Source organism: Salvelinus alpinus, chromosome 24 (assembly GCF_045679555.1).
Source record: "Salvelinus alpinus chromosome 24, SLU_Salpinus.1, whole genome shotgun sequence".
NCBI lineage: Eukaryota > Metazoa > Chordata > Actinopteri > Salmoniformes > Salmonidae > Salvelinus > Salvelinus alpinus.
In genome coordinates this window covers 36,674,321-36,699,816 of record NC_092109.1, presented here as the reverse complement: position 1 = coordinate 36,699,816, position 25,496 = coordinate 36,674,321, and the positions used below count along the sequence as shown (strand labels likewise).

General features: G+C 43.4%; 2 protein-coding genes across 3 annotated transcripts in view; one reads left to right on the top strand and one right to left on the bottom strand.

The window, feature by feature from the left end:
• ssh2b (slingshot protein phosphatase 2b) overlaps positions 1-10,707 on the bottom strand; it is a 45,605-nt gene extending 34,898 nt beyond the window's left edge. Inside the window, exons 1-2 of the mRNA XM_071364810.1 lie at positions 10,490-10,707; positions 233-276 (exon numbers count right to left, since the gene is read on the bottom strand). Coding sequence (XP_071220911.1) covers positions 233-276; positions 10,490-10,552 — 107 coding nt within the window. The 5' untranslated portion in view covers positions 10,553-10,707. The remainder of the gene's footprint in view (positions 1-232; positions 277-10,489) is intronic.
• Positions 10,708-16,419: 5,712 nt separating this feature from the next.
• Positions 16,420-25,496, top strand: part of nsrp1 (nuclear speckle splicing regulatory protein 1) — a 16,405-nt gene continuing 7,328 nt past the window's right edge. The window contains exon 1 of one of the 2 annotated variants that reach the window (XM_071364835.1): positions 16,420-16,848. Coding sequence is in view for 1 of the 2 variants with exons in the window: in XM_071364837.1 (XP_071220938.1) it covers positions 16,844-16,848 (5 nt within the window). In the remaining variant the exon portion in view is untranslated. The remainder of the gene's footprint in view (positions 16,849-25,496) is intronic. The other variant, XM_071364837.1, reaches the window with a different exon arrangement.

Below are 25,496 nucleotides of genomic sequence, written 5' to 3'. Positions count from 1 at the left end.
TTTTAGAAAATGTATCCTGTATATATATTCCGTTTCCATTACACGTCTCAATGATTTTTATTTGCAACATTGCTTTTGTCGAATAAACCTGGGTCAATGGAAACATGCTTACTGCCACATTTCTCTGATTTCACAATTGCACATGGTCTCTCTCTGATGTCACAATGGCACAGAGTGACATTTGTAGTGTCACAAACAAGAGTGATGATGTCAGGGGGTGTGTGTGTCTTACCTCCTAGGCTGAGAGCGCCGGTCATCCTCCCCACTGCCAGACTCCTGAGGAGAGAAACACACAGATGGTTAACACAACATCAGTGTGGTCAGCTAGTCCAGAGAATGACCAACTCTCACACTGACCAGTTGGGGAGTAATGGATCCCATTTAACTGATTTTTTAAAAAGTGTTATAACTGTAAATCCACTACCTTACCAGCAAAAATATTGTAATCAGATTTACAGATACTTTTGAAGAATTACATGATTATTTCTAGGGTTACTTTCAATTGAGAAAGAATGTTTGCACCATTTTTCTGACACCTTTCTGTTTCAATAACCAAGGTTCCATCCAACCATTTCATGTGGATGAATTATCTGATGTGTGAGAAAAAAAATCATGACCGGGCTGATGGAAACACAATATGCCAATACAATTTTCTAAATGCTAACAGACAATTTATTTGTTGACATCGTGGGATTTATTTTTGTCGATACAATTAATGTGAGAAATTGCGGTGGAAAGGCAAAGCATGCAGTTTATTAAACTACAAATGAAATAAATGATGAGGAACTGAACAGGGTGATGAAAGTGTACGTGAGGAGCTTGATGCTCCTTTCCAATAAATATCGAGGGTCATATTCTGGTGACATGATAATCGATGTGGCTGCTATTTGACAAATAAAAATAAAATTGCTCTTATCCATAATCTCATTGTCGGTAGCCGTACCCGCACTGTATATGTGACCTGTTGAGCAGTTGGCTAGAGCACACCAGCCTAGACCAGAGTGGGCACATTTGCTTTATAACGCAACAGTATGTGACCAAACCATCAGTAGAGTTGAAAATGCGATGGAAACCCATTTAACTTGTATTTTTCCATTTGGTACCTGGAAATTGAACCTTTATTTTTATGTGTATATGTCTTCACGCACAGATTTGTATCCGCAATAAGTCAGTTTGATGGAAACATCTTGTGTGAAAAAACACGCCATATGTACATTTTTTGAAAATTCGCATGAAAATTGGTTGCAAATTGGATGGAAACCTAGCTAATGACATTGAAATAAGCATTGAAAAAAAAGGTGCAAGTTTAAGTTAGTTTCGCCTGAGTGAGTCTGACCACAAGTCAGAGACCACTATGATGACCCACCAAATGCGTTAGCTAGGCTAGGGGTTAGGGTTAAGTTTAGGAAGGGAAGGGTTAGCTAACTTGGTAAGTATACTGAACAAAAATATAAATTCAACATGTAAAGTGTTGGTCCCATGAACTGAGATAAAAGATCCCAGAAATGTTTCACATATACAAAAAGCTTATTTCTCAATTTTTTGGGCACAAATTTGTTTACATGCCTGTTAGTGAGAATTTCAAATTTTCCAAGGTAATCCATCCACCTTACAGGTGTGGCATATCAAGAAGATGATTAAACAGCATGAACATTATGCTGTGATTGTGGCCTCTGGAATGTTGTCCCACTCTTCAATTGCTGTGCGAAGTTGCTGGATATTGGCAGGAACTGGAACGTCGTACACGTCGATCCAGAGCATCTCAAACATGCTCAATGGGTGACATGTCTGGTGAATATGCAGGCCATGGAAGAACTGGGACATTTTCAGCTTCCAGGAATTGTGTACAGATCCTTGCGAGATGGGGCTGTACATTATGCTGAAACATGAGGTGATGGCAGCGGATGAATGGCACGACAATGGGTCTTAGGATCTCGTCACAGTATCTCTCTGCATTCAAATTGCCATCAATAAAATGCAATTGTGTTTGTTGTCCGTAGCTTATGCCTGCCTGCCCATACCATAACCCCACCGCCACCGTGGGGCACTCTGTTCACAACGCTGACATCAGCAAACTGCTCGACCACAGGACACCATACACGCTGTCTGCCATCTGCCCGGAACAGTTGAAACCCAGATTAATCCTTGAAGAACACTCTTCTCCATTGTGCCAGTGGCCATCGAAGGTAAGCACTTACATACTGAAGTTGGTTACGACGCCGAACTGCAGTCAGGTCAAGACCCTGGTGAGGACGACGAGCATTCAGATGAGCTTCTCTGAGACGCATTCTGACAGTTTGTACATAAATCTTTGGTTGTGCAAACCCAGTTACATCAGCTGTCTGGGTGCCTGGTCTCAGATAATCCTGCAGGTTAAGAAGCCAGACGTGGAGGTCCTAGGCTGGCATGGTCTGCAGTTGTGGGCATATGCTTAAAAGATTCTGGTGAAAATACGCTCAGCCTTTATCAAAATGAAATGTTTTTGCATATTTTCAGTGTGGAACCTGTTTATGTTAAGGGGGGTTGTAGCCTAAGCTAACCAATTCTGAATGGCTCTAGCAGTTCCTAAAGTGGAAAATAGACAAGTCGCAATTATTCCAAAACTGCAGCTCGTTGTCGGAACACATTTTCCTACTTCAATCAACCAGTCCATTTAGAATGTGATAAAACTGTCATCATTTGGCAAGGAATGTTGCTTGTGTATCCCATCAATTAGATATGTTTTTATAGGAACTTTTACAGGGTCCAGTGGGGTCCTCCCACTAAATTTTTATTTTACATTTAAAAATGCATTTCCTGCAATTCTACACAGTTTAAGACTTGACTCATCAGGCCCATTTTCTGGGGGATTTTGATGAGGATTTTGAAACCACAGTATAAGTGGAAGGATAAGTGCTAATTTCCTGCTACTCTACACATTTTGCCATGAGGCTGAGAGAAAATGTTGCAGTTTTAAAGTAACAGTCCAGTGAAAATCACACTTTTAAAAAGTTCAGATTCTGTTAAACCCCTAGAGTCAATATCCATGCCCCCACAGAAATCTAATCATCATAATTTAAAAAAAAATCCCATAAAAATCTGTCAGTTTAAGATAGATGTATCTGTTTTTTTGCATTTGACGCGTCTCAATCCACCGCATTGCGGTGAAAGGTGACAGAGCGGTGCTTGTCAGACCATGAGACATCCCGAAAATTGGTATTCTGTACTGTTTGAACGGTTCGGCCAACAAACTATTATGAACCCTGTAAGGAAAGATTAGACTCTCACGATGGTGTTCTCTGTCTTGAGACTCATCTGAAGTCAGTACAGCCGATCTGCCAACTTCTGTCTTTAGGCGGTGAACAGTTTGGGCTACACACTAATCTGTGTAAAGGTGAGACTCTCGGGAACACGAACATGTTAGTTGTTTTCTCTAGGACACCCACGACTTGTCTGAAGGCCCCCTGGTACCAGTCAAAAAAATGTATGGAATTATATATGGAAACGTTTTAGTGACAAAAATAAGGGGTTATTCAAAAAAAATATATATATTACTAATGTTTCCTGATCTTTCTTATATCTCAGGATATAGGACAGACACATCGGAACAAACTTCCTTTAGATTTTTTGGGGGTGTCTATCAGTTCCATGTAGTGAATCTGTTATTCAATGCTTTTTTTATGGGCTAATAGCAGTACAGCTAAATAAAATGTTTAAATCAAATTATTGTATATATTTTTTGATACATCAAATAGCAAAATTATCCTTTGCATGAACCTCTCAAAACAATCCCATATAACTTAGTAGAACCCACCCTCCCCCAAATCCTGTGAAATGACATCAACACATACTGGAGGAGTTACTGGCTAGCTACAAGTGGCTAGCTTAGCTAACACACTAGCTTCTGTACGTCGGTCGTGGCGCGCATGACTAGAATAACACGTCGATGAACCACCAAAGGCATACCCCATTTCTGTTTGAAAATTGAGGAAGGAATAGGAGATGGGCCGTTTTTCATGGCCAAAGTCTGCCGTTAAAGCTAATTTCCTGCAATTCTACATATTTGACCATAGCTTATGATGTGTTCTTATGCTATCTGGGGAGCCCCCCCCCCGACCTCTCTTCAGGAAAAAATAATAATATTTCACTTGACTGTTCATGCAGCCACAATGCACATTTCACCAAATAGTTCTACAGTATTTAAAAAATATATTTATCTCTACAATTGAGTAGGCTAATAAGTCCTTCGTTTTTAGATTATGCTCAGGTTAAACAAATTTGGCTAATCTATATTTCCAAGGCTTGAAGATCAAGGGGTATTTAATGAATTGGAATGACTGGAAATTATACAGACTTTGGTTTTTAATGTGGAGATATAGCCTGATCAAATTATTATCTGTAGGAGAAAGCAATGGGTTTAGAAGACTAGATGTCCAACCCATCAAGTCAGATGCAACACCCAGTAACTATGTATCTAACATTGATTTATCCTGCAATATATGTTGTTCAATTGGTAATATTCATTTTTGATTACTTTACTGAGTTTGGGTAATCCAAAAGTTACTTCACTGATTACATTTAGAAAGTAACCAATCCAACCCTGGCACTGACACACCAGAGAATGACCAACTCTCTCCCTGTCACACACACCAGAGAATGACCAACTCTCTCCCTGTCACACACACCAGAGAACGACCAACTCTCTCCCTGTCACACACACCAGAGAACGACCAACTCTCTCCCTGTCACACACACCAGAGAACGACCAACTCTCTCCCTGTCACACACACCAGAGAACGACCAACTCTCTCCCTGTCACACACACCAGAGAACGACCAACTCTCTCCCTGTCACACACACCAGAGAACGACCAACTCTCTCCCTGTCACACACACCAGAGAACGACCAACTCTCTCCCTGTCACACACACCAGAGAACGACCAACTCTCTCCCTGTCACACACACCAGAGAACGACCAACTCTCTCCCTGTCACACACACCAGAGAACGACCAACTCTCTCCCTGTCACACACACCAGAGAACGACCAACTCTCTCCCTGTCACACACACCAGAGAACGACCAACTCTCTCCCTGTCACACACACCAGAGAACGACCAACTCTCTCCCTGTCACACACACCAGAGAACGACCAACTCTCTCCCTGTCACACACACCAGAGAACGACCAACTCTCTCCCTGTCACACACACCAGAGAACGACCAACTCTCTCCCTGTCACACACACCAGAGAACGACCAACTCTCTCCCTGTCACACACACCAGAGAACGACCAACTCTCTCCCTGTCACACACACCAGAGAACGACCAACTCTCTCCCTGTCACACACACCAGAGAACGACCAACTCTCTCCCTGTCACACACACCAGAGAACGACCAACTCTCTCCCTGTCACACACACCAGAGAACGACCAACTCTCTCCCTGTCACACACACCAGAGAACGACCAACTCTCTCCCTGTCACACACACCAGAGAACGACCAACTCTCTCCCTGTCACACACACCAGAGAACGACCAACTCTCTCCCTGTCACACACACCAGAGAACGACCAACTCTCTCCCTGTCACACACACCAGAGAACGACCAACTCTCTCCCTGTCACACACACCAGAGAACGACCAACTCTCTCCCTGTCACACACACCAGAGAACGACCAACTCTCTCCCTGTCACACACACCAGAGAACGACCAACTCTCTCCCTGTCACACACACCAGAGAACGACCAACTCTCTCCCTGTCACACACACCAGAGAACGACCAACTCTCTCCCTGTCACACACACCAGAGAACGACCAACTCTCTCCCTGTCACACACACCAGAGAACGACCAACTCTCTCCCTGTCACACACACCAGAGAACGACCAACTCTCTCCCTGTCACACACACCAGAGAACGACCAACTCTCTCCCTGTCACACACACCAGAGAACGACCAACTCTCTCCCTGTCACACACACCAGAGAACGACCAACTCTCTCCCTGTCACACACACCAGAGAACGACCAACTCTCTCCCTGTCACACACACCAGAGAACGACCAACTCTCTCCCTGTCACACACACCAGAGAACGACCAACTCTCTCCCTGTCACACACACCAGAGAACGACCAACTCTCTCCCTGTCACACACACCAGAGAACGACCAACTCTCTCCCTGTCACACACACCAGAGAACGACCAACTCTCTCCCTGTCACACACACCAGAGAACGACCAACTCTCTCCCTGTCACACACACCAGAGAACGACCAACTCTCTCCCTGTCACACACACCAGAGAACGACCAACTCTCTCCCTGTCACACACACCAGAGAACGACCAACTCTCTCCCTGTCACACACACCAGAGAACGACCAACTCTCTCCCTGTCACACACACCAGAGAACGACCAACTCTCTCCCTGTCACACACACCAGAGAACGACCAACTCTCTCCCTGTCACACACACCAGAGAACGACCAACTCTCTCCCTGTCACACACACCAGAGAACGACCAACTCTCTCCCTGTCACACACACCAGAGAACGACCAACTCTCTCCCTGTCACACACACCAGAGAACGACCAACTCTCTCCCTGTCACACACACCAGAGAACGACCAACTCTCTCCCTGTCACACACACCAGAGAACGACCAACTCTCTCCCTGTCACACACACCAGAGAACGACCAACTCTCTCCCTGTCACACACACACACCAGAGAATGACCAACTCTCTCTGTGTCACACACACCCCAGAGAATGACAAACTCTCTCTCTCTCCCTCACACACACACAGAGAGAATGACTGCGTGCAACAGGCTATGCAGTTTAACTACCCCTATTAGAGCAGAGACGAGCCGTTCAGCCTGGATTCAATTTGCTCACCCTCTCCAGGAAAATGACCTCAGTCTGTTTATAAGGCACGGTCCGAGAGAAAAAGAGTCACACACAAACATGTTTACATTCTCCCTGACTGTCTAGTTTTTATTTTGGTGATTGTTAGTTCTCAAAGATGATCTTATTTTAAAAGGCTCCATTATCTTTCCTACATACTTTATCTGGTTTTAATAGCTTAAATTTACACTGAAAACATTTTACCATCTTAAATAATTTCCCCAAAAATATATACATTTATTTTTTTATTTTTTTAAATGCAGCGGGGGCCATTATTTATCAACTGCAATGCACCTCTGCTAAATGCATACAGGGAAAACACTGACCTCCATCACAGCTATAACACGTTATACTCCACTAGTATATATTTTATGCTTCTATTTTTGCAACAACAAAAAAAAGGAAAAAAAAGAGAACCATTAATGTAAATGGCTGAGCGAAGAGATTATGACCAGAGCCTCAAAATGGAAATTCATGAAGAGTGGGGAGACAGTGTGGTTCAGGGTTTGGTTACCGAAAATGGAGTGTGTGTGTTGGTCAGTGTGGACAGATACCAGGATGGGGACAGGTTTTTGTGTTTGTCTGGACAGGAAGTGAGAGGAGAAGCACAGATTCCTCCGGTCGGGACATTTACATACATGCAAAACCCTCAAGGTGAATGGAAATGTGTGCATGTAGTTCAAGACATGTCATATGATGGGGCAGTGAGATACCCGATGGGTTGGATGATAAACTTCACCTCAATTATCTTTATTTCTATGTATAATTAACTGTCAATCAATATCCTCCATCTTTAAGACAATGGAAAAATCCTATGCTTCATTATCTAAATATTAAGAGTGTTGGATTTGAGGACATGTTGGCCAGAGAGTAGTGCAGGAGATAGGGGTAAGAACAGGTGGGTTTGGGCAGGTGTGATGTTGTAGATGTGTGTGTCTGTATATATGTTTTGGATTGTTTTAAAAATATATATAAATTAATAAAAAAGTAGTGTGTTGTGAGGCATCTGCAGGATAGGACGGTAGGGGGATGATGAGGTGAATCCCCACCGCCATTCAACGTTGTCCACTTTGACCACTTAGGCAGAGAAGGGTGATCTACTGAGTGTAAGAATCCCTTGACTCCATGGAGTATTACAGCAGCAGCAGTGTGTGTGTCTGGCTCTCATTGTCATAGCAACACTGTATTGGAGCTGGCCAGGTTCACCATGGGGTTCTAGAGAGCGAGAAGACCCAGTGGGCATCTCACAAGACACCTCACACACCACCACCCAGCCATGGGACACAGCGCATGTATGCGTTGTGGGTTTTGTTCATTAGGATCCCCATTCGCTGATGCAGCAGCTACTCCTCCTGGGTCTACACAAAGGATAGATAGATGTGCGTTTATTTGTATCCCCATTATCCTTTTGCATAAGTAGCAGCTATTGTTTCTGGGGTCCTGTGTGGAGGGCAGGGGGAGCGTAAGCAAGGCTATCATCTGGCCTCACTCACAGAACCTGTTCAGCTGGGGGAAGGCAGAGAGAGAGACGTCAATGACAGGGTCATGTCCAAGATCACAATGCCGGTGAGGAACGTTCTGCAACATAACTCAACAACACAACCTCAGTTCACACTGCTTGTTTTGAGAAAAGCTAAAAGCAAATGACAGGTTCTATTTCTTTCTGTCCCCCCAGACCGCCAAATCAGTACTGTCTTTGACTCCAAACAGGCTCAACTGGTCGAAACAGACAGTTCAAGGACAGACTGACGACAACAACAACCATGGTAGTGGTTTACCTTAGTTTGAGGCATCTTCGGCAACTAAACTGTTACGCCATAACACAGAGCTGCTTCCCCGATAGGCTGACACTGACTGACTCACCAGAGCACAAACACTCAAACTCTGGTGAGTTTGTGGCATTGACTGGTGTTATGACTAATCTCGCATCCTCATGAGATCAAGGTGTTACTCACAATATATCGTGATCTGATAACATCGCAATGAAGTCCTACCATTTCACTTTGGCCCAACAGACTTCTGGTTTAGATGAAAACACTGAATAGGGGAGATACACATAACTTGTTGTGTGTGCAAAAAGCCTGAAAATTGGCCGATTTTTCCCCCCTTTGTTTGTTAAGAAAAAAGTATGGTTGCTGCAGTTTCTTATTATCTACATTGTGAGAAATGTAGAGTAAGAGTACTTTCAAAAGGCAGAGAATCCAATGAGGGACGTAGTCCTGAGAAGTGAACCACTACTATTGCTCCACTTGTGGCATTCAAGAGCTGAAGAGAAAGAATGAGAGGGATTGATCGTTGGAGTAGTGGCATTATACCGTGCTTCTACATCTACATTGCTTGCTGTTTGGGGTTTAAGGCTGGGCTTCTGTATAGCATTTTGTGACATCGGCCGATGTAAAAAAGGGCTTTATAAATAAATGTGATTGATTGCTGCTAGAAGATACTGAGCCTACTTTACACTTGTTTATACTGAGCTGCATGGGAGTCAAAATGCTGCTATTTTTACCAGAAAACTGAAATTTTCATCCTCATGCTAGCTAGCATTAGCCACAGCAGCCATTGTGGAATGGCACACCTGAGAGGTTTGTTTTTTCGACCCATATCTCGTGCCAGCTCCATGATTGCGTTCCGACCCCAGTGCAGTTCAGTAAAAACAAGCGTAACAGTTGGAATATTCTGGCAAGATTGACAGATAATACTACACTGTACCCAAGACAGACACATTGTTGGTTCTTCAGGCAGCCTACAACTACTAGCTCTCACTATTATGCAAGTGACCCTTGGACCATGCAGGAACCCAGAGCACTATTTAGCAATGTGCAGCATGAACTCTTGCTTCCTGATTGCCTGACAGGCTTCTGTAATGAGGCACAAGGCACACAGGCGGTGTGTAAATACCGGAACCCGGTTCAGCTGCTTTGCATAGATAGATAATACGTCTACACCGGTCAAGGCAATAAACTACTAGTTTACATGCCAACGACACAACAGTCTAGAGACTTGTAAATTACCCGCATTCATACGCGTCACGAGTACCACAAGGCTTTATTACATACTGAAGAGCAGGAAATGTGGCTTTACTTAGTTACTTCTCCAACGAGAAACGGGTCACGGTTTATTCCAGGAAACAAAGAAAGTGACCAAACCATGTTCCTGGTCTGATAAAGTGTTTTTTGATGACTTGGGGAGGCCAGTTATTCTAGTGAACGAACCTGCCCATTTTACAGTAGACTACGGTCACTCGCTGATGTGTCTAGTAGCCTGGGCTTACCGGCGTGTAAATTACGTCGCGATGTCAGTAGCAGCTGACGAAACCTACCAGACAAAATGTAGCCTATATTTCTCCTCATGAAACCATACTAAAGATGTGAGACGATTTAACATACGTTTCATTGTCTGTGCTTGGTAAATGTGTTGCAACAGTGATAGATAGCTATAATGCATCACATTTAGACTGATACATTTGCTACTGTATTCCAAAATGAATATACATTTTACGCATGCGTACACGTACAAAGGCAGTTATGTACAGTCCGCAAAAACAGCGGAAATCAACCCAAAGCTACGAGCGAGAGATTCGATGGTTGAGGGGGTCGAAACGACCGTGGCTTACCGAAACACAGGGGCTGGAACTGGTGCTGGGGGTCGGCGAGCGCTGCACGGTAACCAGCGCCATTCAGCGACCGGGAAACAGATACCTGAGAGAAAGCGACAACGGAAAGACGGTCATAATTGTTCCAAGAGAAACCAGCTGTACCCGTGGTATTCGCTCGCTCGTTCGTTCTCAGGCAGCTACCTACTCCCCGGCTATTTCCTCTGTATGGAGGATCAGCGCATGCGCAGCAACCGCCAGCTGTTAATTCCGATTAACCCGTGCTGGAAACAGACAAAGCAGCAGACAATACACCAGAGGGGTATACAGTGCATTCGGAAAGTAATCAGACCCCCTCACTTTTCCCACATTTTGTTACATTATAGCCTTATTCTAAAATGTATTGAATTGTTTTTATTCCTCATCAATCTACACACAATACTACATAATGATAAAGCAAAAACTTTTTTTTTTTCAAATGTATTAAACAAAAAATAAGAATGAAATATGACATTTACATAAGTATTCAGACCCTTTACTCAGTACTTTGTTGAAGCACCTTTGGCAGCGATTACAGCCTCGAGTCTTCTTGGGTATGACACTACAAGCTTGGCACACTTGTATTTGGGGGAGTTTCTCCCATTCTTCTCTACAGATCCTCTCAAGCTCTGTCAGGTTGGATGAAAGATAAGCTTGAAATGGGCATAGTCTAATTGATTCAACAACCAAAAACACATATTTTCTTAGTTAGCTGGCTAACTCATTGAGCCTTCTTTGTAGTATACCTCTTAGTGTAGGCTATGAAGTGATTTCCCACACTCTCCATCTAGAATAATAATAAACATGGCTGTCTGACTAGTCTTCTGCTGGATTTACATTGTCGTTTTAGTCATTTAGCAGATGCTCTTAACCAGAGCGACTTACAGGGCTAGGTAAGATAACCACATATCGAGGATTGTTGAGGAAACCACATTGTTTCCTCAATAAAGTAGTTACCAGCAAAGTCAGAGCTAGTAAGGGTGGAAAAAAGCTAAGTGCAAGTGTTTGTTTCTGAAAGGATGTATTTTTTGGGGGGGGTTATTTATGATACTTTGAAGAGGTAGTGTTTCAGATGTTTTTGGAAGATGGGCAGGAACTCTGCTGTCCTAACGTCAGGGGAAAGCTAGTTCCACCACTGGGGTGCCAGGACAAACAAGAGCTTGGACTGGGCTGAGCGGGAGCTGTCCTCCCGTAGGAGTGGCAGGGCCAAGAGACCAGAGCTGGCAGAAAGGCGTGTTCAGGTTGGGGTGTAGGGTTTGAGCATAGCCTGAAGGTAGAGTGGGGAAGTTCCTCTTGCTGCTCTGTAGACAAGTACCATGGTATTGTAATAGATACGAGTTTCGACTGGAAGCCAGTGGATTGTGTGGAGGAGCAGGTTGCCATGGGAGAACTTACTTGCCTTTTTTGTGTGCTTTGAGAGTCTTTGAAAACTATATAAGTTGAATAAATTATTATTATTATATGCAGTGGGTCTTCAGGACAAAGGTTTGGATTGAAACCCTACATTATCCACTATCAGCTCAGTTTTGAACTAGTGAGCACGGTGAATCTGAGGGAGAAAGTCAAGACTGTGTTTCTTAGCTCCTGTGGCACAAGACTCGCTGCTTGTCTGAGCTTGCACTATGCTGCTACTCTCTTTAACCGCAAGTAGGTAGAAGATGTCACTAAACACAAATCAGTTTTTGTTTTCCCAGTTTAATAAATGAGCTCAGGACAGGGGTGGGAAAACTACGGCCCGCGGTCCCATTCAATCCAGATCCGGCCCATGGGAAATATTACAATTTTATTTGGTCAAAAGTATGTGGACAGCCATTCAAATGAGTGGATTCAGCTATTTCAGCCACACCCATTGCTGACAGGTGTATAAAATCGAGCACACAACCATGCGATCTCCATATCAAACATTGTTAGTAGAATGGCCCGTACTGAAGAGCTCAGTTACATTCAATGGCTCAGCTGCGAAGTGGTAGGCCACACAAGCTCACAGAACAGGACCGCCGAGTGCTGAAGGGAATAGCCATTGCATCAGCTGTCTGCGGTTGCAACACTCAATATAGAGTTCCAAACTTCCTCTGGAAGCAATGTCAGCACAAGAACTGTTCATCGGGAGCTTCATGAAATGGCTTTCCATGGCCGAGCGGCCACACACAAGCCTAAGATCACCATGCGCAATTCCAAGCGTCGGTTGGAGTGGTGTAAAGCTTGCCGCCATTGGACTCTGGAGCAGTTGAAACATGTTCTCTGGAGTGATGAATCACGCTTCACCATCTGGCATTCCGACAGACGAATCTGGGACAGGCTGGTGCCAGGGGAACGCTACCTGCCCCAATGCATAGTGCCAACTGTAATATTTTTTCATGGCTCAGGCTAGACCCCTTAGTTCCAGTGAAGGGAAATCTTAACGCTACAGCATACAATGACATTCTAGACGATTCTGTGCTTCCAACTTTGTGGGAACAGTTTGGGGAAGGCCCTTTCCTGTTTCAGCATGACAATGCCCCTGTGCACAAAGCGAGATCCATACAGAAATGGTTTATCGAGATCGGTGTGGAAGAACCTGACTGGCCTGCACAGAGCCCTGACCTCAACCCCATCGAACACCTTTGGGATGAATTGGAATGCCGACTGCGAGTCAGGCCTAATCGTCCAACATCGGTGCCCGACCTCACTAATGTTGTTGTGGCTGAATGGAAGCAAGTCCCCACAGCAATGTTCCAGCATCTCGTAGAAAGCCTTCCCAGAAGAGGCTGTTACAGCAGGAAAAGGGGGGACCAACTCCATATTAATGCCCATGATTTTGGATTGAGAAAATTAATGCCCATGATTTTGGATTGATTTTTGGCCTGAAAACAAAATCTGTTCGGCCCTTCGTTGAATTTCGAAATCGCGATGTGGTCCTAATGGCAAACTATACTATCTATAGTGCACTAGTTTTGACCAGGTTCTCTGTTCAAAACTAGTGCACTAAATAGAGAATAGGGTGCCATTAGGGACACTCCCTGTATTCACACCATTCACACACACAGCTGTTATGTCAGCAGGAAGTGTATCGCCACCTCCACCACTTCCTCTTCCTGTAGCCCCTATCCCCCATAATACAATGTGCTCAACAACAGCAATATAGGTCTACATAAACAATATAGTGTGCATTGTGCTATAATTCTGGCTATGTTCAAATGTCTGTTTTGTTTTAAAGGATGGTTCTGATGCAAAACAAAGTTTTGTTTAGACAACCAATACGCACATGGACAACACCTGTTTACTCAAACAGACACACATGAGCAAACATCCAATGTAAATAGTTTTTATCCTAAACCACTATACTGTGCTTTATCTCCATGAGAGGGATTTGCTGCTCTGTCGAGTCTTCTCCAACAGAGAAGCAAACCCTTCATGGGTGGTGAAAAGGAGAGATAGTTTCATGAGTGGAGAATAGAAAAGGAGACATATCTTTATGAGTGGTGAAGAGAAGAGGAGACATATCTTTATGAGTGGAGAAGAGAAGATGAGACATATCTTTAAGAGTTGAGAAGAGGAGACATATCTTTATGAGGTGTGAAGAGAAGAGGAGACATATCTTTATGAGTGGTGAAGTGAAGAGGAGACATATCTTTGAGTGGAGAAGAGGAGACATATCTTTATGAGTGGTGAAGAGAAGAGGAGACATTTCTTTATGAGTGGTGAAGAGAAGACATATCTTTATGAGTGGAGAAGAGAAGAGGAGACATATCTTTATGAGTGGTGAAGAGAAGAGGAGAGGAGACATATCTTTATGAGTGGAGAAGAGAAGAGGAGACATATCTTTATGAGTGGTGAAGGGGAGAGGAGACATATCTTTATGAGTGGTGAAGAGGAGAGGAGATATATCTTTATGAGTGGTGAAGAGGAGACATATCTTTATGATTGGTGAAGAGAAGAGTAGACATATCTTTATGAGTGGTGAAGAGGAGAGGAGACATATCTTTATGAGTGGTGAAGAGAAGAGGAGACATATCTTTATGAGTGGAGAAGATAAGAGGAGACATATCTTTATGAGTGGAGAAGATAAGAGGAGACATATCTTTATGAGTGGAGAAGATAAGAGGAGACATATCTTTATGAGTGGTGAAGAGGAGACATATCTTTATGAGTGGAGAAGAGGAGACATATCTTTATGAGTGGTGAAGAGGAGACATATCTTTATGAGTGGAGAAGATAAGAGGAGACATATCTTTATGAGTGGTGAAGAGGAGACATATCTTTATGAGTGGTGAAGAGGAGACATATCTTTATGAGTGGTGAAGAGGAGACATATCTTTATGAGTGGTGAAGAAGAGACATATCTTTATGAGTGGAGAAGAGGAGACATATCTTTATGAGTGGTGAAGAGGAGACATTTCTTTATGAGTGGTGAAGAGAAGAGGAGACATATCTTTATGAGTGGAGAAGATAAGAGACATATCTTTATGAGTGGTGAAGAGGAGACATATCTTTATGAGTGGTGAAGAGGAGACAGATCTTTATGAGTGGTGAAAAGGAGACAGATCTTTATGAGTGGTGAAGAGGAGACATAGTCATATAAACTAACCAGTTGAATTCAAACACCCTGACAAAACTTCCCATTAAGAAGGCTGTTTGACACAATGGCCAGAAATCAGTTTGTTTTGTTAGGTTGTTTAGTTGTTGTTAATTGCTTCACCACACAAGTATGCATGTGTGAAAGAACATGACTACGTGGAAATAAATTGTAACACACATACACACAGTTCATGTTTCAGTAGCGCTGGCCCCACCCATTTCAGTACTTAGCAACCTGCAAGAGCTATAACACACAGAAAGAGAGAGAGAGAGCTCTGAGGTGTACCAAATGGAAACAAACCTAAACAAAACCAGCATTTGCTTGTTTTCTTTTTTGCTAGAGTGTGTGCTAATGAATACACTCGTGCTCTATTTATCCATCCATCCCTGGTAGTCCTTCTGCCTGAGCAGCAGAGTCTCTCTGTCTTTGTGAGGGGATAAACAACAGTGGCAGCAGAGAGTACGGGAGATGAGATTTGGATTACGACAGGGATAATGCTGTTGACGTTTACAGTCACCCAGGAGAGACAACGGAAGAGTCCGGAGGGAATCAACGCCCCAGCTTTAATCACAGGGTAGCTCTCTGAGCACACTGATCTCAGCAGAGATAATGACAATCAGAGAAAGTGAGAAAGCGTGGGTATTAGTGGTATGGTATTACTAAGGAGAACTGGCATGGTGGTGGAGAGCTAACAACCCATGAAATTGTTATGGTTTTACGGTAATTAAATGCAATAAAAACGTTTTTTTCCCCCCAAGCCTTCCTCATCTCCAAATATGAATTATCGGTTGTGCTGTAGCCCAAAGGCTGGCAGATAGCGATATTGAGTCGTTTTCCTCTTACCGTCCAAAAGGAATGCACGCACCCGGCTTTACACTCGTATCCTCGATTTAATGGCGAGAAGACGGATTTTTTTTGGAAAAATTTGCATACTTTATTTATGAAACACCATTTCATTCTCCACAACCATGCTAGATTAGCTAATGCTAGTCCTGAATGTTGCGTATCGGGTTCAGACAATCAGGTTGCAGGACTCTGTTTTTTTCACCTCTGCTCTGGTGTTTCAAGATAAGACTGCTGCAACTTGATTAGGTGAACGCGATACGCAACGTCCAGGACAGACATTAGCTAATCTAGCATGGTGGTGGAAAATTGTGTTTCATAAAGAAATTTAAGGACGAAATCGATGCCTTTGCAGCCTGAATGGAGAATGTTTTATGTACGAACCGGTCCACGGGGGATACGAACGTATAGTTGACTGCATGCGTTCCCTTTTGGACAGTACGATGAAAGAACTAATATCGCCATCTGCCAGCCTTTGGGTTAGGTCAGGGATCATCAACTAGATTCAGCCGCGGGCCAATCATTTCTTGAGCGGATGGTCTTTGGTCGTGAACATAATAAAAACAATTTTTAGACTGCAAATTTACCGCAAGAAGCCCAAGCAGATATAATATTGGACTAAAACATAATAATTTCAAATCTTGATTACATTTGGAGACATTGCCCTGCGTAGGGTGCTGTCTTTCGGATGGGACGTTAAAACGGGTGTCCTGACTGTGGTCATTTAAATTCCCGTGGCACTTATTGTAAGAGTAGGGGTGTTCACCCCAGTGTCATGGCTAAATTCCCAACCTGGCCACCCAATCATCCATCTCATTCCTAATTGGCATATATCACTCCTCACCTCTCCACCTGATAGCTGATGTGTGGTGAGCGTTCTGGCACAAAAATGGTCGCTGTGCATCACTGAGGTGTATGCTACACATTGATGGTGGATGAGGTGAGTTTCCCCCTATTATGTAAAGAGCTTTGAGTACCTCAGTTAGTAGAATAGTGCTATATAAATCCAATCAACTATCATTCATTATTATTTGTATACATTCACGTCTCTCTATTATGCGGGGGAATCATTTGGTACAGATTTCCAAAATAAAAATCACTTGAAGCTGATTTCCTGGTGTTTTCATCGAATAATAAAAAATAAAAAGACCTCAGAAAATTTTGGGGGAGCAAATAAAACCACCCCACGGGCCAAATTTGTCTCGGGCCGCCAGTTGGGGAACTCTGGGCTAGGTTGTGCCAGAGAGGGAAAGGCAAAGCGAGAGGGATAACTGGGCCCAAAATCTGTCTTTTCCAGCAGGTGGCGTCATTTCCTTTTTTTCGCCCACCAATCAAGGAGTTTTTGTATGGAGGTCAATGAGTGTTAAATTTGGTTAACGAAAAAATGGCATGGTTTATTTGCTACGTGTGGTTTATTTAATCTAATATAAGTGTCATAATGCTTAGGTTGTTACGAGTGTACTGATATAAGTATGAGACTTTACTTTTTGTTGTTGTTGAAAAAACAATATTTTAGAGTTGTGCCTGTTGTTCACACTCATGGTCTTGCCATGAGTGGTCTCTTGGTCTTGCCTCCTCCCGACTGCCTTCCATTTTTTAAGACATTTATTTTCATTGTTAGAGCGCCCACTTGCATATCTGATCAATATGATGGATAATCTGTGGTTGTGCTTCATTTGGCCAAAGATTATAAATATACTGACAAGATACTTGTCTCTCTGCCAAATAATGGGTGTGGTTGTCCTCAAAGCGGCACGGTGGGCTATCAAGCTGCCTTCTATTCCTCTCTTTGGATAGGTGGATACATCTCATTATTTTAATATAATTTTGAATATTCTATGAGGGGTTTTGACGTCAACCGCCTGTATTCAATGGAGAAAGATGCTATGCTTATAGCCTCATGTCATGATAATGCTTAGCCATTTTGAGACAACGCCGATATATGTCACGTGTCCTTATATATCAGTATACTCATAACAACCTAAGCATTACGAAACTTCTATTCGGTCAAATAAACCTCACGTAGGCCGTTACATTTTTTGTTCACCAAATTCGACATTCTCTCAATGGGCAGGTTTCCATTGACCCAGGTTTAAATCAAATCAAAGTGTATTTCTAACATGCGCGGAATACAACAGGTGTCGACCTTACGGTAAAATGCTTACTTACAAGCCCTTAATTAACCAACCATGTAGTTTTAAGAAAATATTTACTAAATAAAAAAAGTAATACAAAAATAACAATGAGGCTATATACAGCTGAGTCAATGTGCGGGAGTACAGATTAGTCGAGGTAATTTTTACATGTAGGTTGGGGTAAGTGACTATGCATAGATAATTAACAGCGAGTAGCAGCAGGGTCAATGCAAATAGTCCGGATGGCCATTTGATTAATTGTTCAGCAGTCTTATGGCTTGGTAGAAGGTGTTAAGTAGCCTTTTGGACCTAGACCTGGCCGCTTGCAGAGGGAGAGGAAAGAGGGAGAGGCAGAGGGAAAAGCAATGTCGCAAAACAAAAATGTAATTGAAACGGCAGATATAGGCTACAATATTTTTATCCGTTCGACAGGGGTGGATTTTTCTTTTGTCAAACTTTCTTTGTTATGACAAATTCTGTTAGAAACGGTTTTTCGAATAAATGATGATTGCGAATATTTTTGAAGGATGCGTGGCACGTGATGTCATCACGTACCTATAAGCTCCACTTGTTAGTAAAACGTTTACTGTTGACAGGAGAACAAGAGGAGACAATAGGACGAGGTGGATAATTTTATAATAAGGCCGTTTAATCACATGTAAAGATATCTTAGTAAAATCTTGCAGCAAGGCTCTTTCAGTCTGACTCCTAGTGAATCGTCCGGAAAAGAGACCAGTTTCCAGAAATGTACAGTACTATATAGACAACAAGCAAAGTAGGTAGATCTGCGAGTCCGGCCTTCCGATTGGTCGATCTGGGTCTTGGGTAGTCCTGATCAGGCCTGGTGTCCACGTTCCATTGGTTCCTGAGAGTTCTTTGTCCTGAGGTCCAACCATGGGTTGGGTGTGTCTGTGTGATTGTCATGGGGGAGGGGAATTGTGGGTGCCGTGTATATGTCCTATGTGTCCAGCATATGTCCAAGAGAAAGAGGGGGTGTGTATGTTGTGTCAACTTATAGGTAATGTTGAGAAGTTGTTAAAACAAGTTACCAATATCTAATACAATTTCTTACAAATCCCCCTCTTCACGTCTCACAAGAGACGTGACATAAAAGTATATAAAAGACAAAACTAAAGGATAAAATTTGTCAGAAGACAAATTTTTAATTCCCTCTCTTCACGTCTCACAAGAGACGTGACATAAAAGTATAAAAAGACAAAGCTATGGGATAAAATTTGTCAGAAGACAAATTTTTGATTCCCTCTCTTCACGTCTCACAAGAGACGTGACATAAAAGTATCTTAGTCCTCAAATAGATAGACAGGTCCAGCTTCCCCATCATCAAGCAATGGGAACATTTGGGCCCTTTCCTGATTAGGGTCTATGGCGGCAGTTATAACACAGCTACCAAGCGTGCGCGCACATGGAATGCAACAGCATCCACAAAGTACAAGAATGGCCGCAAAAACAGAAATTGATACTAGGATGGAGGAAACCAGCGTCTTATATTTACCAAAAGCATCCATCCATGAGTCCCACATAGTAGTGTCCACTCCAGAATGCTGTTTCATCTTACCATTAAGGGTACGAAGTCCCTCCAATGCTACAGTTAGACTCCCATCCGTAGCTGTGTTATTGGGAATGAAAGTACAACACTGTTCACCAAACATTGCACAGACCCCCCCCCGTTCAGCCAATAACATATCAACCGCGATTCTATTTTGAAATGCCATCAGGGACGTAGCTGCCAATTGTCCATGGACCGCCTCGAAGCCTTGTTGAGTCCAATTGCCCAGTTTCTGGACATTAAAATGAATGTAGTTAATTCTGTCCACATTTTTATTAACTGTACACCACCAACAAAATGATGATTCAAACCCAGCTGTCACTTGGTCCGCCAGTTTATATTCATCTGGCACCCCCTAGGGAGACCAATAGCATCAATGTAAGTTGAGTCGTAAATGAGCAAGGACCAAAAAGGAGACCACTCCAATAACTACCCCTGGAGTGGTCAACCACACATTAGTAAACCAAAAAACGAGAATATGTTAAACCCTCAGGTCCATCCCTCTATTCAACCTGTACCAGGTGGGCTCGTCGCCACCCGGGAACTTCAAACCTTCACAACAGGGAGGACAAACATCACTTTTTATTCATTCAACATCAACTACAGCAAACCAAGGGTCCTCCTCTGTCAGCCCACTCTCCTGCGGAAGCTCGTTTTCGTATCAGCCTCTCCAACTGGAGCATCAAGCAACGGCATCATACTAGAGTCTCCTTACACATCTGTAACAAACTTCTTCAAACAAGGTATGATACAGGCACCACAGAAATGAAAAACCACAACTAGTGTCAGAAATCCAGTAATCATCATTGCAGTGTACTTACCAAAACAACCACCCAGCCAGGGGAACAGTCCACTCTCCTCCACACCTGCAAGACCCTTCATCTCCACAGATAACCTTGCCAACCCACTCAGAGCTTTTGAAATGCTCCCATCCGGACTAGTATTGTTAGGAACAAACGTGCAACACTGTTCTACAATCTTTTTACATACACCTCCCTGGTTGGCCAGACTTATGTCCAGTGTTAGTCTATTGTGTCTACTGGTTTGTGAGGCAGCATCCAATTGTTCAGCCATCCCAGTAAGTCCTGTGTGGGTGTGTTTATAATTGATCCAGACCTTTTGTTTAACATCAACAATAGCTGGGCCAATGATGGGCATCAGATGCCACAGGCCATCATTCCTGGTTAATGTCTGGAATTCGTGGGGGACCCCTATTGGGACCCCCAACAGGTTGGTGTGCATGTTCTCGAACTTTTCCAATATGCACATCCAACCTTCCCCATTACTTAGGACAAATGGGTGAGCAGCCAGAATAGGTCTGGCATGTCCACATACGACACAGTCTTTTCTATTAAGTGTTTTGTAGGCCAACCACATATTCTCCCTTTCCTCATAAACAGTTTCAGTCCCCAAATGTTCACTTATCTGAGATGTCTTTTATATTTATTATCTGTACCAGATTGGAGAGCTTAGGTGATGGCGTGGGACTTGGTCTTGAAGTGGTGGAGGAGGCCGGCTGAACCCTGGTCCGTTGGAACTGGTGGTGGTTCTGGCAGCACTGCGATGGTATCATCCCCATCGTATCCTGATCAGGCAGCTCAGGACTACAAGCAGTCCTGTAAAACCCCACCCTCTCCCAGAGAACACATCATCAGCCAGAGATCAAGCAACACTTTCACTTCTATGAACGAACACAGTGAGGAAAGGTCGGGGGCAGGGAATTCTTCATTAAGGAGTTGATCCCCGAGCTCTATTAGCAACAGTTCTTCTCCTTAACTCTGTGATCATTCGGCAGTGTCAGTGTGTCTCACCCTCCAAGTGCGATATGCCCCCAGGTCGAGTGATTCACCTTCTCCCTTAATTCACCTGCAATGTATAAACTCTTGGACATACAGGTTTGGTTAGCAAACAGTTCCTCATTTGTTCTTTCTGATTATATATTTAACTTCTATGCCTAATTATTTATTTATTTTTTTTAGCTATAAATGTTTAATTTTAAATAAGTTTATTATCCAATAGGCCCCATCCTTTCCTAGTCCACAATGTACCCTCCTTCGTTTGATACCTGGCTCTGGCCAGGTATCAACCTTACCTACTCTAAATAATAACTTAGTACATCATATTCTAGGAACGTCCCTTTTATTCCCCGCATATCCAATTCTCCCTTTGGCGTACATTCATATCTATTCTTTTCTAATTCTCTGTCAAGTGACTTATCTACTTTGAAATGTATCTGTGCTGCTTATATATGTTAACCCCTTTCTCCTATCTTATTTCACAGCCTACCTTGCTCATTTCCTGGTCCACCCTCCCCACTCTGCTCTCAAACCTTCAAGGTCTGAACAGTGCGGGGTAGACCCATCTGTCTGCCTTTTTGTAATAATAGTCAATAACAACTGTGTGTTCCTTTACAATATTAACTAAGTGTCTCACTGTTTTGACTTTATCTGCATGGATTTAAAAATAACCACAGGTCTTATAGTGTCAACCTTTAAAGTCCTAACTTAACCTTAATTAACCTATCTCTATCTTCTAATGGCCAATACAAATGCTTACCTTATGGTCAAGAGTTATAAACTCTATTATAATCAATTTACCTCAAAACTAATATCCCAAATGACACAATCTCATTATTCTCACCACATTTCCCCGCGAGTGATCAAGTCGCCGGAAAATGCAATGGAAACAGAAAACAGGTCAAAATGTTACACCTACATTCGTGTTCCATATCTAAACATACCAAAAGAACCCTTTATCTTCTCAAAGTCCCTTGCCTAAATAAAACTCAGAAAGTAAAACTCCTATTCCCATATGAGTGTATTCTTTTAAGATATCTTATCTCTGGGTACACGGAAACCCTTAACCTTAATGTTTACTCCAAAAAACAAAATTATGTCACCAGCATTCAACCAGTCGGCTGGGAGACCATTTGGGTGCTGCAATACTGCCATCTTCTGTCCATTCTCTGCATAGCTCTCCACCCACTCTTATTCAACCTTCTCAATTTGAGCCATATTAGTTTCTTATTTTAACTATTGTTTTCTAAATTTTTAATTTTTTTAAATTTTTTAATCTATTATTACCTAGTTAGACTAGAGTGTCCGTGACATACATCCATGGGGATCCGGTTATAGTTATTCTATTAACCATGTGAAAGTGCCCAGGGACACCCCAAATGTCAGTAGGAATATCACAAATAAGGGGCCAGATATCCCTAGCCTTGCCCAGGGAGGGAGAAATATCCCTCTAACTGGGCGAGGTTCCTTTATCAGGGGAGGCGGAGTTTGATTCCGCATCACCTGAGTCAGAAATGTCTTCATTTGGAATCGAATTTAAGCTGTTTAAATCAGCTCTGACTTCTGTCAGTGTTCTAGAAGGGATTGGGGCTGGAGTGCAATGTGTGAGGTGGTGCCAAGGTGCGCCTGATTTACCTTTGACCTGGACTGAGTGTGAAGTAACCTCCCTCACTTCGTACTGTCCAGTCCACCTGGGTTCTAGCCACTTTCTCTTGTGGACATTAACCCCACCCAGTCACCAATTTTTACCTTCCGTGTGCCAGATCTCCCTTCTGCTTCCCCGTTGGACCTTATGAATCTGTGTGGAGAGAGCTGCAGATAGTTCCGTCAATTATCAAACATTACAATTTGTTGTACATCAAGGGCGGGCATATGACCTCCCTTCCTTGGTGGACCAAGCATGACTCCTCCAGCCATTGTCTCATGAGGAGAGAGATGGGTGCCTGCACCTGGAGAGGCTATCATGGCCAGCAACGCCAGGGGCAGGACTTCAACCCAAATCAACTTCAAACCTGCACATACATTTGATTGGCGCGTTCCACGAGACTTATGAGATTGTGGCCTGTACACTAACCCCATCATTAAACAACAATCAGTTGACATTTACACATCCGACCCTATTGGTACATGGAGCGTTTGTCATTAAACAATACACATGAGTTCGGTTTGCAGCCACTTAATGACCTATTTTGCATCCTCCCCTGCTGTTGGTATTGCCTCAACCCATTTAGAGAACCTGTCTACCATAACTAACAGGTACCTTATTCCATTTGTCACATTGTCTTTCCCCATATCTGTGTGTGTTGGTGAGTGGTTCGTTCCCCAGGTCAGGTCTCCGTTTCAGTTCCTGTGCAGCTCTTTCTGCACAGGAGTGGGGTATACCTTCAGCATTGAGTGCGTCTGCCATGTTTTTGTCAGTGTTGACAAATGTGATGTGTGATTGTGTGCATTTATTCTGGATTTTCGTTTTCCTTTCAGCGCTGAACGTGAATTCTTTGCTCATCAGATATGCTGCAACCCCATGGTGGGTGTGGATTTCCAATGGATGGCACATTATCATGTGGGCTGTTTTTCCAATAGCTTTTGCCACTGCAGCCACATACCTGGAGCATGTGATTTGTCCTTCTTTAATGTGGCCCAGTTTGGAGGAGTGATACACCAACACTCTACTCTCCCCCTCTAGGTTCTGGAAAAGGATGGATGATGTAAATCCTTCCTTTTCAGAAACATCCAGATGGAACTTGTTTTTTTTTTTTTTTTTTTTAGTCAGGTGCTGTTAGGGCTACTGCCACTTAGAGATCTGTTTTCAAGAGTGCAAAAGCCTTTGATGCTTCAGTAGTCCAGGTCAATGATGAGTGTAGGTTAGTGGTGAGCAGCTTCAGGGCCATGGGGCATATTCGTCAGCCATGCCCTGAAAAGGGGGAGGTGATTGCTGATTCGGGTCTGGATTGGGGTAATTGTATGCGGGTTGAAGGGCCGCACGTGGTTGATACATCATTGGCCTGACTCCCCCTTGGTCTAGGGGCGTATCCTCGTCCCCTTTTGGCCAGAAACTGGCTTTGGGCCGGGGTTATTGGGTGTGGACACTGTCGCACCATATGCCCAGCTTGTTTACAATTATGACAGCTTCCATAAGATCCAGAGTACCTCTGGGGCTGTCCCCATGTGGGTGAATAGTTTGATTGTGGTAGTGGGTAGTAGGGTTGTAGTGGTGGTTCCGACGAAGGGTATGGCTGAAACGGGTAGGCATACGGCAGTTGGAATGGCTGCTCCTGGGGTGGGTGTATAGGTGGTCCCTGCTGGGTGAAGATGGGTAGTTGTTGTTGCTGTATCATTCGGGAAACAGTTTTTTCAATGATTTGTGAGATTTCTTGTTGGTCTTCAGCCACCATCTGTTTCTTGGGTTTCTCTCCTTTCTGGGCCTCTTTCAATTGTAGTTTCAAAAGTTGTACCTGTAGGGACTGGATTTGTGTTTCAGCCCCTCCCTTATCCTTATTGTATTGGGTAATGTGGTGATGCACATGGGAGTTTGAACTGAGCCTGGGGAATTGCCATTAACCCCACAGTGCCCCTGAGATGGGTTGGGGCCGATGGGGCTGCTGTGGTGGTAGGTGGGGCGTCATTATTGTTGGGCCTGCCCTCTTTGGTGTCAGTTGGTGCACCAGTGACCACTCCCATCGTATCAGGTTTCCGGTAAGGGAGAGCTTTCCTAATTTCCTCAATTGCCCATAAACCTATTCTCATCTCAGCCTGTGCCTTTTCCCTTTGCTTTGTCCCTTCTTTTTAAATAAGTGACTCTTATTCTTATCAACTTCACATTCTATCCCTTGCTTCACTGCTTCCTCCAATTCTTTCTCCATAATGAGGAGTTGCCCTTTTGATGGGGCGACTCCACTAAGGAAACCTGTTTGAGTCCATCTCAGCCTCACTTCCTCCCAAATCTTTTTAACGGGTTTGTAGTGTAATTTCCCGCCTGCTCTGTCTTTCATTCTCTGATCTAAATATTCGTTGAATTTGTGTTTGGGGACGATAGTCGTGGTCATTTTGTCGTTAAGCTATGTCTGGGTCTATTATTATCTTTGTATACTTT